The 15,268-nt window shown below is 34.4% G+C and overlaps 1 protein-coding gene across 3 annotated transcripts in view; it reads left to right on the top strand.

Annotated features, from left to right (window-relative positions):
• Nucleotides 1-1,388: 1,388 nt before the first annotated feature.
• The window catches only part of LRRTM4 (leucine rich repeat transmembrane neuronal 4), a 775,339-nt gene continuing 761,459 nt past the window's right edge, over nt 1,389-15,268 (top strand). For 2 of the 3 annotated variants that reach the window (XM_031655581.1, XM_009184507.4), the window contains exons 1-3: nt 1,389-2,023; nt 2,310-2,460; nt 4,273-5,819. In XM_031655581.1, coding sequence (XP_031511441.1) covers nt 2,457-2,460; nt 4,273-5,819 — 1,551 coding nt within the window. In that variant the 5' untranslated portion in view covers nt 1,389-2,023; nt 2,310-2,456. Of the gene's footprint in view, nt 2,024-2,309; nt 2,461-4,272; nt 5,869-15,268 lie in introns of all 3 variants that reach the window. The other variant, XM_031655582.1, reaches the window with a different exon arrangement.

Below are 15,268 nucleotides of genomic sequence, written 5' to 3'. Positions count from 1 at the left end.
ATTTTACAATAAAAGATGAAATCAGATACTTCTATAATCCATCTTCCAGGAAAATCTGCTCTGAATATTTTATTTTGCTTTATTTACAGTAATAGACTCCCTTTCACTGCCCTTAACTATCTGAGTTCTCTGCCCCCCCCTCCTTACTTTATACATGGTGGTCTAATTTCTTATCAGCAAATATCACCCTTTATTTTAAGTTTAATGGCAGCATGTGTTCTATGTTATTAGTATATTAATTTTCCCTTCACTCATCCTCCACCATTAATATTTGGGTGGGGTTTGTGTTTCTATATTAAACTACACCACTATGAACAAATCGTATGTGTACATGTATATTGATATATTTATTTTCAGCAATCACAATAATCCTGCCTCTTTTGGCATGCATTTGCATTTTAATAGGTATTAAGCCTTAAGCCAAAGGCACACATTTCTAAAATAGAAATTCAAGTATCAGTTAGTGGAAAAGGAATATATTTGGGGGACATATTATTCCTTTCTGTTCCTCAAGAAATCTTAGTAATGAGACAATTGCCTGCAACTGCCTACTCATAAATCTGAGTCAAATTATATGTGTTATTTATGTGATAAGCCCCCTTAATTATTACTATTGTGGCAAACAATCTAAAACCAAGGCTCTTTCTAAAAATATCCATTTGCAGTGATCCACAGCAATTCTAAATGCTTATGTAAAATTCACTTAAATTTCTCACGTCTGCTAAATTAGGTTAGCAATCTTACCTAGCACTCTCTCTCTGCATTACATTGATTCATTCTCCTGGATTATTTTAAAAATTGTTACCTGCCAGAGGATTATGGAATAAACTAGTAAAAACGAGGAAAAAATGGAGGTGATGCACTGTATGTATGTTTTTCAACGTCTGCACAAGCTTAAAGAAAGTGTGTAGGTTCTTTTAAATTACATATATCAGGTGTTTTATCATGTTATCCCTTCTACTTCTGAAGATATTTTGCACATTTTAGAGTAATACCATGATAATGCAGAACTCAAGTGCTTTTGTTTTTCTGGAAATGCACATTACAATAAGTGATTTGCATAAGAAATGATTTGCATTCTAAATGTAGATGATTTAAGGAAAGTGGCTGCACTAAGAACGTCAAGCTAGAATTCTACTCTTATCCCTTAGTTACCTTCACATTTGGCAATATACTATAGATTATACCTGCTTTAAGACTTAAAATGTAAACTTTTAGAAAGTAATGTTCTAGACTGTTCAATAAAATGCACAAAAATATAAAATGCATTTTATTGTCAAAGGTTGAGAATTTTAAAATCAGAGTTAAACATTTTAAATGTAACCTGTTTAAAATTGATTAAAATTGCATTTTTCCCTTGAGTAAGATTGCTTCTGTAAGTGGTTAGTTTAAAACAATGTAAATAAATAAAACAAACCAACAGCAACAGTGAATAAAACTTAAATTTCAACGATTTCTGTCATTTGCAAAAGATGATATATCTCCAGTGACATGTGCAGAGAAACAAAATTCAGGTCATGGCAACTTTGAAAAATTATTAATTGCATAGCATTTAGAGAAGCAGTATTTTACTTAATATTTGGTATAACTAAAAGGAACTCCTTGGCATAAACCTTTTAAATTATTGGAGAGAAAAAAATAGTGATTCTGTGCCTTTAATTTCCCTTTCTGAGCGAGGGAAGGCTGCACACCACTGACAGGCTCACTTGTTCCCGTCTTTAATGTGCAATCTGTTTTCTCCAGCGGAGGGCACTCAGTGTATCACAAACTCAAGCATTAGCACCAACAAGCTCTGAGCATCATCAGTCTCTGGAAAGCCTTCTGAATTAGACAAGGGCTGCCTCTCAGCACAGCTACAAAACACTTTAAACCTGACCAGCTAAATGGATAAACCTAGCCTGCATAGCTTTTAAACTGGGGTCTCATACAGCACAGGAGGCCTACTTGCTTCAAGAACTGAAAATCCAGAGGATGAATTGCTTTATCTGGGAATGGCAAAAGCCAGCACAATAAGGAATGCCAGGTATTCTGAAGATTTTCTTTTTTTCCTCTCTTTTTACGGAGAAGTTGGTTACCTCCGAGATGGGCTGTAGCTGTTTTGCACAGATTGCCAATTACTGCTGATGGGTCTCTGGTGAATTACACAATGGTCCTCAGAGCCTAGAGGCCCTCCCCCCTCCCTATCCCCCCAACGGCTTCCTTTTCCCTGCCCCCCTCACCATCCCACCCTGTGCTGATTTTTATATATATATATATGTATATATATATGTATTTTTTTTTTTTTTTTTTTGCCTGTCCTCTCGGGGAAGTTTGTATGGGGCTACTAGCTCACATGCGGGATCAGAATGGTGTGAATGACAGCCGCACTGTGTCATGAAGGTGGTGGTGGTTTCCGCACAAGAGACCAAATAAGAAGAAAGCTGAGAGAGGGGGGAAACGTTTTTGGATGACAAAGGATGGGTAAGTGAACTTTTGTTGTTTTCTTCTGAGCAAAGCTGATCCTCTTGGCTTCCTATCCTCAGTCGTGGCATTAGCAGATAAAAGACGGGGAAACAGGCAAAGAGCAGCAGCCTTTGAGTTTGCCAGTTGATTCACTATACTTGCTATTATATTTTTAGATCATTTTCCTTTTTGCAGTGTTTTTTTTTTTAATCTGTAAATGCACAACACGAACTTAAACAGACTCTAGAGAAATATCTTTAAGACTGTCTCTGCTGTCTGCGTATCCACAGCTTGGGAATTGAGCATGAGATAAATATTGTGTTTGCTTCTATTTCTTGATAATATTAACGAGGCTTATGTTTCTGGTAGCTGTCACGATGACTATTAACACTTTGCTGCGTGTGTGTAGGGGTGGGGTCCTTACTTTATCAGAGGTTGCACAAGGGCTTGTTTTATCTTTGAAGCTGGATTCTGAACACAGCTTCCGAATTTCCAGCAGTCATTTGCCAGTCTTATTTTTTCAAGTGTGACTGGCTTTTTCCCCCCTCTTTCTCCTGTCTGGAAGAGCTGGAATGTATTTCAATGAGTCTGTAGCTGGCAAGAGGACAGACAGCAAGATCGGGTTTTAAATTAAAAAAAAAAAAAAAAAAAAAAACTTAACTGTTTGAGAAGAAGGATGGGTTTTAGATCAGGGATTTGGTTGATTGCCTCTTGGTTAAAATTTTAAAAATTTAAGGAAAAGAAAAGAAACTGCAACACATGGTAGATGTTTCTTTTTTTCTCTCCATTAAGAAATAATAAATCTACTGTTGACAGAGGAAAGAAGTCCCTTAACATGCAATGACTTGGAAATGCAGTGTAAGTGCCAATAGATTGTAACTTTGCAGGCTTTCTGAAGTTAATTGAGGTTGGGGAGAAAAAAGTCAGTGAGAAATGAGCAGACATCAGGGTGATGTGGAGAAAGATAGTAGTTGGCTGCTTCTTTCCTTGTTTATCCTTTGAATTTGCAAAAGCCACTCTGTTTAAAATAATGACAGAGTAATACTACACAATATTTTTTGCTTTTTAGGCAAATATTTAATAAGAATTTTGACAGTCTTAACTTTGGAGTGTTCTCCGTTATGAGTATTTAGATGTCTTAGCTCCTGTATCATTGGGCAGGGAGCCACAGTATGCAATAATCTACGCTTATTAACAACTTGAGAGCACCTCGTACTGGTATTTGTCTTCATCCAATGCTTCATTGGCTGCCTATACTAGTCTCAATGCTGTTTTTCCAGAGCTCACACATTGCGATCCTATTATACAATAAGTACACGATTCAGGCAGGGCAAACTTGGGTTACCTTGACAGCTGACTGAAGCTCTTTTGCCAAATCACAGCCTGTTTGCTCAACTAGGAAAGACGTACAGGTACCAGGTTTACTGTGTCACATTTTTGACCTTACCAGAGTACATCGTACACTTCCTTTTGGTACTGTCGTTCAATACAGTGGCTAGCCAAATATTATTGTTATTAAAATGTCAGCATTCAGTGGTGAGAAAGGCTCTGTGCTTTTCAATGTTGAAATAAGTAGGAACTCCTGAAACTCAAAAAGGCTTTTCTTAGTTCTATGGGACTGTGGTGATTTGAAGATCAAGGAAGAAAAAGTGAAACCTAAGCAGCAAACATGCAACACTGAAGAAAATAATGCTCGAAATGTTAATGCATTTTCCTTAAATCAACTGTCCCATTCCTACAGTAGAGGAAATGCCCCTGTTATTGGTAAACCGGCGGTGATTTATTTTAATAGCTTCACAATGTGCATCTGTCTTTTTTTTAATATCGTAGGTTTCCATTTAATTACGCAGCTGAAAGGCATGAGTGTGGTGCTGGTGCTACTTCCTACACTGCTGCTTGTTATGCTCACGGGGGCTCAGAGAGCTTGCCCAAAGAACTGCAGATGTGATGGCAAAATTGTGTACTGTGAGTCTCATGCTTTCGCAGATATCCCTGAGAACATTTCTGGAGGGTCACAAGGCTTATCATTAAGGTTCAACAGCATTCAGAAGCTCAAATCCAATCAGTTTGCCGGCCTTAACCAGCTTATATGGCTTTATCTTGACCATAATTACATTAGCTCAGTGGATGAAGATGCATTTCAAGGGATCCGTAGACTGAAAGAATTAATTCTAAGCTCCAACAAAATTACTTATCTGCACAATAAAACATTTCACCCAGTTCCCAATCTCCGCAATCTGGACCTCTCCTACAATAAGCTTCAGACATTGCAATCTGAACAATTTAAAGGCCTTCGGAAACTCATCATTTTGCACTTGAGATCTAACTCACTAAAGACTGTACCCATAAGAGTTTTTCAAGACTGTCGGAATCTTGATTTTTTGGATTTGGGTTACAATCGTCTTCGCAGCTTGTCCCGAAATGCATTTGCTGGCCTCTTGAAGTTAAAGGAGCTCCATTTGGAGCACAACCAGTTTTCCAAGATCAACTTTGCTCATTTTCCACGTCTCTTCAACCTCCGCTCAATTTACTTACAATGGAACAGGATTCGCTCCATTAGCCAAGGTTTGACATGGACTTGGAGTTCCTTACACAACTTGGATTTATCAGGGAATGACATCCAAGGAATTGAGCCGGGCACATTTAAATGCCTCCCCAATTTACAAAAATTGAATTTGGATTCCAACAAGCTCACCAACATCTCACAGGAAACTGTCAATGCGTGGATATCATTAATATCCATCACCTTGTCTGGAAATATGTGGGAATGCAGTCGGAGCATTTGTCCTTTATTTTATTGGCTTAAGAATTTCAAAGGAAATAAGGAAAGCACCATGATATGTGCAGGACCTAAGCACATCCAGGGTGAAAAGGTTAGTGATGCAGTGGAAACATATAATATCTGTTCTGAAGTCCAGGTGGTCAACACAGAAAGATCACACCTGGTGCCCCAAACTCCCCAGAAACCTCTGATTATCCCTAAACCTACCATCTTCAAACCTGACGTCACCCAACCCACCTTTGAAACACCAAGCCCTTCCCCAGGGTTTCAGATTCCTGGCGCAGAGCAAGAGTATGAGCATGTTTCATTTCACAAAATTATTGCAGGGAGTGTGGCTCTCTTTCTGTCAGTGGCCATGATCCTCTTGGTGATCTATGTGTCTTGGAAACGCTACCCAGCCAGCATGAAACAACTCCAGCAACACTCTCTTATGAAGAGGCGGCGGAAAAAGGCCAGAGAGTCTGAAAGACAAATGAATTCCCCTTTACAGGAGTATTATGTGGACTACAAGCCTACAAACTCTGAGACCATGGATATATCGGTTAATGGATCTGGGCCCTGCACATATACCATCTCTGGCTCCAGGGAATGTGAGGTATGAACCATGATCCTCCTAAAAGCATTTCTACTGCGGGGAAGGAGAGGTAAATGTTTGAAGCCCTAGAGGTGTCTCTAATCACTAGAAAGATTAATGACCCTTTTGCTTTTGGGTTTTGCTCAGTATGAAAGGTTACTTAATTAAATTACAACCACCAGGAAATTGACTGCTTTTTTTTTTTTTTTTTTTTAAATGGTTGAAACTTGAAGGAAGTTCATTCAAGGATAAGTTGGAATAAAGCACTATGTTAAAACATCTGCTTTTTAACAATTTGTATACAGGGGTTGGACTTAAAAACACACATACAAACAAAACTCTTTTCGTTCTGAAATTTCTGTCTGGTTCTTGGTGTTTGACTTTTGTAATGGAGTAAAGAAGAGGGGCCAGCTTAATTTAAAAATAAAGTGAGTTTACCAAAATTCCAGAAGGTAATGAAGATTTAAACCAAAGAGCAATTTTCCCAAGGGTTGATTTTGTTGTAAATTTTTAGTTTGAATGAAAGCATGCAACAGGGATCTTACACCCGTGTTACTTGCCATTTAGTTATTATACCAGCATAGAGAATGTCAGAGGCCTACTGTGTAATTGTATCAGGCTCCTAAGGTGTCTTTTATTTTTTTTTTTCCTTCTTTCCTGCTTTCTTTCACTCCTTCCTTTCCTTCCTTTTTCTTCCTTCCTTTTTTTTTTTGTTTTGTTTTGTTTTGTTTTTTAATTACTGGGTTATAGATCTGATTTAAAAGGTTTTTATGCACTGGCTATTTGTGTTTAATCAGAAGGAAACTTCAATTCCATCCTTTGGCTTTGTCCCTGGTAACTAAAATCAGGTCACAATTTTGTGGATGATTTAGCAATGACAAAATGGCAGTCATAGCAAGGACTGTTTGTCAGTATTGCTGTCATCCCCAAAAGAAATGATATGTATTCTTGTTAAACTTATTCAGAAGTAAGTGATACAAATATTCATAATTAAAAGGAGAAAGGTTTGAGTCCTGGGTATCCTCCCTTTCTGTAACAGCCTCAAATAAAGGCGTACTTCCATGTTATATTATTTTTGTTTTTATAAGAATAAATTTGGACCCGGTTTCTGATTATTTAATTTGAAAGATCACTTACAGGAACATGTTAATGAGTAGACACATAGTCACAAATTTCAAACTTGTCAATAAATAATACAGGATGTAGATTGTTCTTTTCTTGGTAAAGTTGATCATTATGTGCAAAGACTGACTACCAAGGCCTTGTTGCTGGAAGAAACTAGTGAAGAGAGGTTAAAGTCTGGGAATATAATATTTTAGTATCTGATTTTAGATGATTACTCTTTCAAAAGACAGTTTTAATGAGTATTTAAAGATGTTGCCCTTTCTAATGCTAGTTAACAGTTGGAAAATATAATTTGCTCTTTGATAGTGTATACTCCAATTATTCCATAGTCCTAACGGCAAATGCTAATGAAAATGTTTTCAGACAAAGCACTGAATTTGAAATAATCTCTAACTCAGTACAATTTGGACTATTGAACTGTTCTTCAAAGAGTTCATTTTCGCCTTTTTTTGTGTATCATTGAAAATAAGAGAAGTAATCCCAGATAATAAATTCCTAAAAGGAAACTGTATAAGCAATTGCCCTTAAAAATTAAAGAGAATAAAAGATTTTCTATAAAAGTCTAACAAGGCTTGATGTTTTTATTGCAGGCCCACAATTATACAATATACTTGAATATTAGTAACACAAGTTCATCATATTTTATTCTGGGTTCTCCTTATATTTTGTGATCCTCTTAAAGGCTGGTAACATAAAAAGTAAAGAAAAATCTAGATGCATTAATTCATTTTCTCTTGACTTTTGGAGTAGAATGATGATTTTTATTTTTAAGAATCACCAAGAAGTAAGAAACATTCTTAAAGAACCAGGACTTGAGAGCTGGGGTTCTAAAACTTTTCCAGAGATCTTAAGTTTCACAGATTATTGGATCAAAAACCCTAGGCATTACCATGAGAGAAACAAATTTAAAAGATGGTTCATTTAATTAAAACGTGTATTTAAAAACACATTTTGATATTGTATGTGTTATATAGATTGACATTTAATGTCATGAAATTGCACTAGTATTGTTGGAAATGAATGTGTTGTTAAGGCATTAAATAATGAAGAATGTAATTAAATATTGTAATAATTCTGTTGAGTCAAAATGGAATCCTTACTGAAGTAGCTCAAACTTTCTGTGGCCTAAAACATGGAAATTAGAAGGCTATACATTTAAGATCATATGTCCATTTAGGATGAGGAGGGGGGGTGCTCTAAAACTACATTTAAATGAATTTCAACTTGTTTTAAAACAAAAACATACAAAAACAAACATTGCAGGGGTCACCCCATTTTTTGACAGAATGTTTGCTGTATTACAGTTATAGGTAGATATAAACAATGAGGAAAAGCAAACTCTTAGAAATTGTTATACGGAAAGCCCTAATTACTTCCTACTTCTTTGTCACTCAGAGTAAAATTTCTCCTGTTGAGAAATATTCCTTTGGACAAAATTTCTCTACAAAATAGAGTCAAGAGAGGGCAGTGATTTGCCTAAGTTTACAATGTTTTTGGAATAGTAGAAGTATGCTGAATTTTAACCTGGCATTGTTTCATAAGTCTCATACATCACTAGTTTAGCAGAGAACCATTAATATATTTATAAGACATTTTTGTGAGGTAAGTTTTTTAAAAAAAATATTCAAAACACCAAACTCTACCCAATAAAGCCATAAATATTTAATTGGGAAACTTAGCACCAAATGCTAATTTTCTAAGATAGTGCCTTGAAGAAATAAAAATTGCATTAAATTTAAAATTCTACTTTCCACCTAACTTTATATTCAGTTACCATTACCTAAATATGGTTACAAGATCCATTTTTTTTGTTTTTTTTTTTTTTGAGAGGATTTTTTTAAATTGAGATTATTGATTAGATTGGTGTTTGTGAACTTCCATACAAATATAGCATGTAATTTTCAAATTAAATAATTTTGTCTCTATGTTTTGCAACTTTTAATTCTGAAAAGTCCATGTGCACATACCATACTGATAAAATGAAGGATAATATTTTAATAACTTGGGCAGTAAAAATTGTTCATATCTATAAAAGAGAAATAGAGTAGATAGTTATGAGTAATTAATATATATAGCACAAGTATAAGGGATACCTACATCTCAATCATCATACTTTGAGTAGAACAGTGTGCTTGGTTGAACTGAATCATTCACTTTGTTCTCAATATGTACTCAGAAAAGAGAATTTAAAGCCAAAATGATACAGCTTGTCCTAAAACTGTAAGGTGTTACTATAAATAGACAAAATGCAAATATTTACTTTTAAAAATAGCTTGTGTAGCTTGGCATAATGTTATCTCATTAAAAAATATGATCAGGGCTATAAAGTTGCTTCATTCTGCATATCAAATTTTTCCTTCGAAATTGTAAAGAACAAAGTTTTGAATTTCTAGTTCTTCTAGAATTTGTTTCATCAACTAAAAATAACAAGGGCCTTTATATATTAGACAATGTGAATACAGGACAAGAAAGAACATTTGTAATGGGGTTTGTACATTTAAAAAAATTAAATTGGTAAAAACTTAAAATGAATGAATGTAGTCTCTAAAGAGACTCTCCATCCAAAGTGTTTCAATAGTTAAGTAATTGAAATATAAAGTTTAATGATCCCATAGTGCTAACAGTGCTGCTATTAGGAAAATAGCAGTAAAGGTGACATTATAGGTGTATATTTTCCGAATATTTAGTATTTTCGTTACTTTCTTCAAAATGGAGCAAAATTAAAAAAAAAATACTGGTTTTCAGTTGGGGTTATATAATTTCTTTCACTGTTATGCAGAGGGTGGTATAAACCATTTCTAACAACTTATATTTATTGACTATGTTAGGTCAGGTTCAAACAATTAGCATAGAGTAGACCATTAACAACTTCTCACATTTTAGATATTTGATATTTTGCAGTGTGCTAAGTGAATGTCCAAGGACTACTAAGCGAAATGTATGTACAAAGACGATTCTAAGGAAAGCAGACCCAGTTACCTTGAGTTTAATTAACGGTTTATCAACATAAAGCTATAGAAAACAAACTATTTAGGTGCTGACTACAACTGTGTCATGATACAATGTTATAATTGAAACTGTATTTGTATATTAAATAGAATGTGTATGTGTTTGTATATGAGTTTATCCAGGTATGTATGTCTGTATATATGTGTGTGTGTGTGTGTGTATTGAGAGACAGAATATAAACATTTTTCCATCAGAATTAATGTCCATCAAAATTAATTAAATTTTGTTACTACAATTTAAATTATTAGTAACAAAAATTTGAGGTCAAAATTACCAAGATTTGTTTTAGTTAGGAATATGGTCCTTAAGGTAAATGTATTACCATATCTAAAAATTTTAAGTGTCGTCAGGCGCAGTGGCTCATGCCTGTAATCCCAGTACTTTGGGAGGCCAAGGAGGGTGGATTACTTGAGGTCAAGAGTTTGAGACCAGTCTGGCTAACATGGTGAAATCCTGTCTCTACTGAAAATAATAAAAATTAGCTGGTCATGGTGGTGCATGACTACAATCTCAGTTACTAGGGAGGTTGAGGCAAGAGAATCGCTTGAACCCAGGAGGTGGAGGATGCAGTGCAAGATCACACTACTGCACTGCTGCCTGGGCAACAGAGCAAGACTCCATCTCAAAATAAATAAATAAACAAAATATAAATTATAAGTATCTTACATCTATGTAGTCTAAAATTCTTTTTTAAAAAACAAAATATAACATACAGTCAAGTCTGTATTTATATTACATATTGCATTTTTTGTGTTACTTTAGACTTGTCACTTCATTTCTCTGTGACGCGTCACTCAAACGAGTGACTCAGCTGGCACAGTGCTTCCCAACACAAAGCAATTCCCAGATTAGCATAAAATTTGTAAAATCTCAATGGTCATTCTCAGAACGAAAAAAGCAGGATGAGCTATGGAGAAAAAGACTGAGCTACTTACATTTGTCAATGAGAAAAGAAAGAGCTGCTTCAGTTACTAAAAACTGGGGTGCCCAGGTGAGCAGCCACACAATTTCTTTATGCTTGAGGGGAAAATATGTACCCCACACATACAAACATGTGAGCACATGAGTGCACACTCTCACACACATATATGTCTCTGAAATTCTGCTAAGTAACTAGATATTTTGAAAGCACTTAAAACTATGTCCGCTTTTTAAAAAAATTGATTGTCTGAATTAGGTCCAATTAAAATCTATTTGTGAATAGTTTTCATTAGAATTCACAAATGGTAGTGGTGAAGAGTGACAGCTGCCAAAAAAAGACCGACATAGCTAATTTAGGAAAGATTTTAAACTGACAATAAATGCCCCCCCTTTTTTTTTCTAGAATTAGTTGGTATTAGCATCTCACCAACAAGGTTTTAATAAATGATTGCTCTCTAAGACTCCAAGCTGAGAAGTCTACGGTCTTAGGAATGTGTAGCTTTTGACACACCCCAATAATATCCACAGGATGCCAGAATTTCCTTCATGAGACCTTTCTGTGTTTATAAAATGTAATCATCCCTAGTTCTTCTCAGGAATTGCATTTAGAGATAGTTTTATGCTTTAGGAGTTGCTCAGTAATATTTTCACTGGGGACTTGGTGACTCATCTGAATTTTCATGTCTCTAGAGTTTCATGATTCACTAAATCAAAGCGAAGCAGAAGCAACCTGTGTATCACTAGACATTGAGAGTTTTGAAAAACTAGTATGTCTTTTGATCAGTGAAAAGCATGAAGTGATATTGAATATGTTTTTAAAATTAAAATTGCTTTTTATAGTACCAGAAGAACCATCATTCACTGAGTCAGTTTAATAAAATCTCAATATTCATGAAAGGAAAAAGAAATTACAGGACTATTTTTCTCATGCACTCCATAAGCCATTAAAATTGTAACTGTAAGGTAGGAAAGGTTGAGAAAAAAAAGCACAGTATTTCCTAAGGTATCAAAACAATTGGTTTTTTAAATAAACATCTGCTAGAAGCTGCTAGATAAGTTCAAAGACTATGTATTTAAACTCCTGCTAAAGAGTTTAAAAATAATGCTTTCACTGCCAAGAGAAATTAAAGTCTAAACAAACATAACCACGGAAAATTAGTCCTTTACAAGGGAGGCCAGGTAATATGGTACACCTATAGTCCCAGTTACTTGTGAGGCTAAGGTAGTAAGATTGCTTAAGGCCAAAAGTTCTAGGTTGTCCTGAGCAGTGTTTGAGCCTGTGAATAGCCTCTGTGCTCCAACCTGGGCAAAACTTAGGGGCTGTCTCTAAAACTTACAAATAAAAATATATGAAAGGTAAGACCTTAAATTTACTTACATAAAGTTTGTAAACTTAAGTTTGGGGAATGAAATGATAGCAAAGTCATTTGATTTAATGTCATAAAGTTTGACCTTAAGTCAAATCTATACATTACAATATTGCAAACATAAGTTTGGGGAATGAAATGACAGCAAAGCTGATACATATTAATAAAATATTTAAAAATGGTGAAAATGTAAGAAATTCAGAAAAAAATATGAGGAAGCATGATTAAAAGGAAAACCCTGAACACAAACTTTAAACTATTAGTATATTTTATTTCCATATACAACAATAATAATAAATGCCATAACCTTATTATGTATTTGCTTAAAATAAATTAGCAAACTTGCTTAAAATAAGTTAGCAAATGTGCTTAAAATAAATGCATATGAGCAAATATATAACTCAATAAGGTTATGGCATTTAGCATTATTGTTTGTACATGGAAATAAAATATACTAATATTTTAATGTTAATGAAATAAAATATAAATATCAAAGTAACTTTGAAATATTTCATTTAAACAGCTATATACAATTAAACACTCATGTATCTTCTATAAATATTTCTAAAATACTAACATGTATATTGAATGCAGACGGTATTGCTTTTGAATACAGACAGATAATTGCTTTTAAATAAACACAGTTCTGTACTAACTTATCCAGTTTATATGCATTGTCTCAAAATTAAATATTTGTGGAAGATACATAAAAAGGAATTTAATGACAGAAATTTTTTATTTCCTCTCTCATTGCCTCAATTTGGTATGACTGTTTTCCAAATTTGGGGATGTCCACATACCATAACTTGTAAGGTATGTTGTCTTCTTTACCTAGTTTTTCATCTCTTTGTTTACTGAATGCAGACCTCAGAGAAAAGTGGAAAAATGCAATCATTACATCTAGCAAGAAGAATCACTTTTTCCATTTTTTTTTAAACACAAGTTCTTCTAGCGGAAGTAATTAAGGTATAGTAAACATTTTGACTGCAGGTTTTAAAATACAATGGTCAGGTGTAGGGTAACTATAATGTCAAAACTTATGACACATAATTTTTACTTTTACCTACATTTTAATGGGTCAGGTCTTCAAATATCATTGATTTAAAACCAAAAAATGAATAAATTTTTAACAAACAGACAAACTAAGATAAACATGGATGAGTTGTTTAAGAGAATTCACTATATTTTTAGGATCTAAATAAGCAATGTATGCTTCAAAATAGGAATATATAGAGTTATGATTTGATTCTATTTGGGCTAAATTTTTAAACTTAAAGCAAAATTACATAGACACTAATTTTGGAGTAGCAAAAAATATAGAAAAAAATGCCTGCAAATGTTCTTTTATTTTGGAAAGACAGTGCTACTTAATTCGTATTCACTGTATATTTTTCACTTTCAAAGTATAACAATTGTTGTTTAGTTGCCTTCTCTTAAAATAAAATGTCATTAGGTAAAGCCTTGAAATTGTGAGGATTTTATTGAGACAAATAGAAACAGTCTTTGGGTATAAATTCTAAATTTGCATTTCAATTCTTCCCTCCTTCCTCAAGCCACATTAACTGAAACATACATTCTTTCACTTGCTCTTGAAGATCTAAATATTTGAGGTGTTAAATTATTAAAAGTTGATTCCTTATTTCCTTTCACTGACTCATATTAAATACATTTATTTTCAAATGACACCTTAAAAATATGTTTGTTTGTTTCATCATAAATTTCATCATGATGCATTCATTTCACTATTAAGTGCTTTGATATTTACAGTCATAAATTGATACCACTCTTGTCAGTTGTTCCTAATAAGACTTAAAGAAACAATGGAAATACACATTAATTAGGTTTGAGTCTTTTTTAGTATGGTCACCATAGATGAAAAAATGATATTTTCTTCTCTGTTTATAGTTCTGTAAAAGTAATAGCAGAGAGGTCAGCCTTGAAGTACTTTAGGTTGATGGTCAAACCACAACATGGACAAATATTGCCTTGGTCCAGTGATTAGATCAAGGGGTGAAAAAGAGGTCTTAGATTTGAAGTGGACTCACTTTACTTCTTTGATATTGGACAAGTAAATATATATCTGACCTTTCTGTGATATAATTTTTTCATCTATTGAACTAGGATAATAACTTTCCAAGTAACTTGTTGAAATGATTAATGAGGTACTATTCAAAAACCACTCTGAACTCCGCCATAAAAAGCTTCAGTGTAAATATGAATGATTATTAACCATAAGCCCTACTGTTTACTGAAAAATGCAAAATATAATGTAGCTGTATTATTTTCATTGTTATTATTAGTTACAATGCTGGTTATAATACTCCCTGATGTAGAAACAAGTGTTATGGTTACATTTTGACTAAAGTGAATAATAAACATGACCTTTCTGTCCCTTGTCTGAGCTGTAATTTAGTTTGGGTATCAGAGCTGGCAATATTTAATAATACCTCAGGATTTGTAAACTACTCCCTTGATGGAACATTTTATTCACCTTGCAAAGAAAGCAGCATTTATAATTATTTTGTTGTTACTATGTCTAAAGAAGAAAGGAGTTAGAGAAACAACTTATAAATTCCCGATCTTATCAGATAGCATACTTCAGTTCATTTTAACAAGCAGAACAGTTTGTTTGTTTGTTTGTTGGCTTTTTTTTTTTTTTTGGATACAGAGTCTCACTCTGTCGCCCAGGCTGGAGTGCAATTGTGCCATCTCAGCGCACTGCAACCTCCACCTCCTGGGTTCAAGTGATTCTCCTGCCTCAGCCTCCTGAGTAGCTGGGATTCCAGGCACGTGCTACCATGCCTGGCTAGTTTTTGTATTTTTAGTAGAGACAGGGTTTCACCATGTTGGCCAGGCTGGTCTTGAACTCCTGGCCTCAGGCGATCTGCCCACCCTGGCCTCCCAAAGTGCTGGGAGTACAGGTGTGAGCCACTGTGGCCGGCCTTGGAAACAGTTTTTTCATTCCCCAGGTGTTTATGCATCACACATGACAAGTGGGAGTTTTCAGCAATACATTAAATATTCCTTTTGAATTCAGAAGTTATTAGT

Source organism: Papio anubis, chromosome 14, assembly GCF_008728515.1.
Source record: "Papio anubis isolate 15944 chromosome 14, Panubis1.0, whole genome shotgun sequence".
Lineage (NCBI taxonomy): Eukaryota > Metazoa > Chordata > Mammalia > Primates > Cercopithecidae > Papio > Papio anubis.
This window is presented reverse-complemented; position numbering and strand designations above follow the sequence as displayed.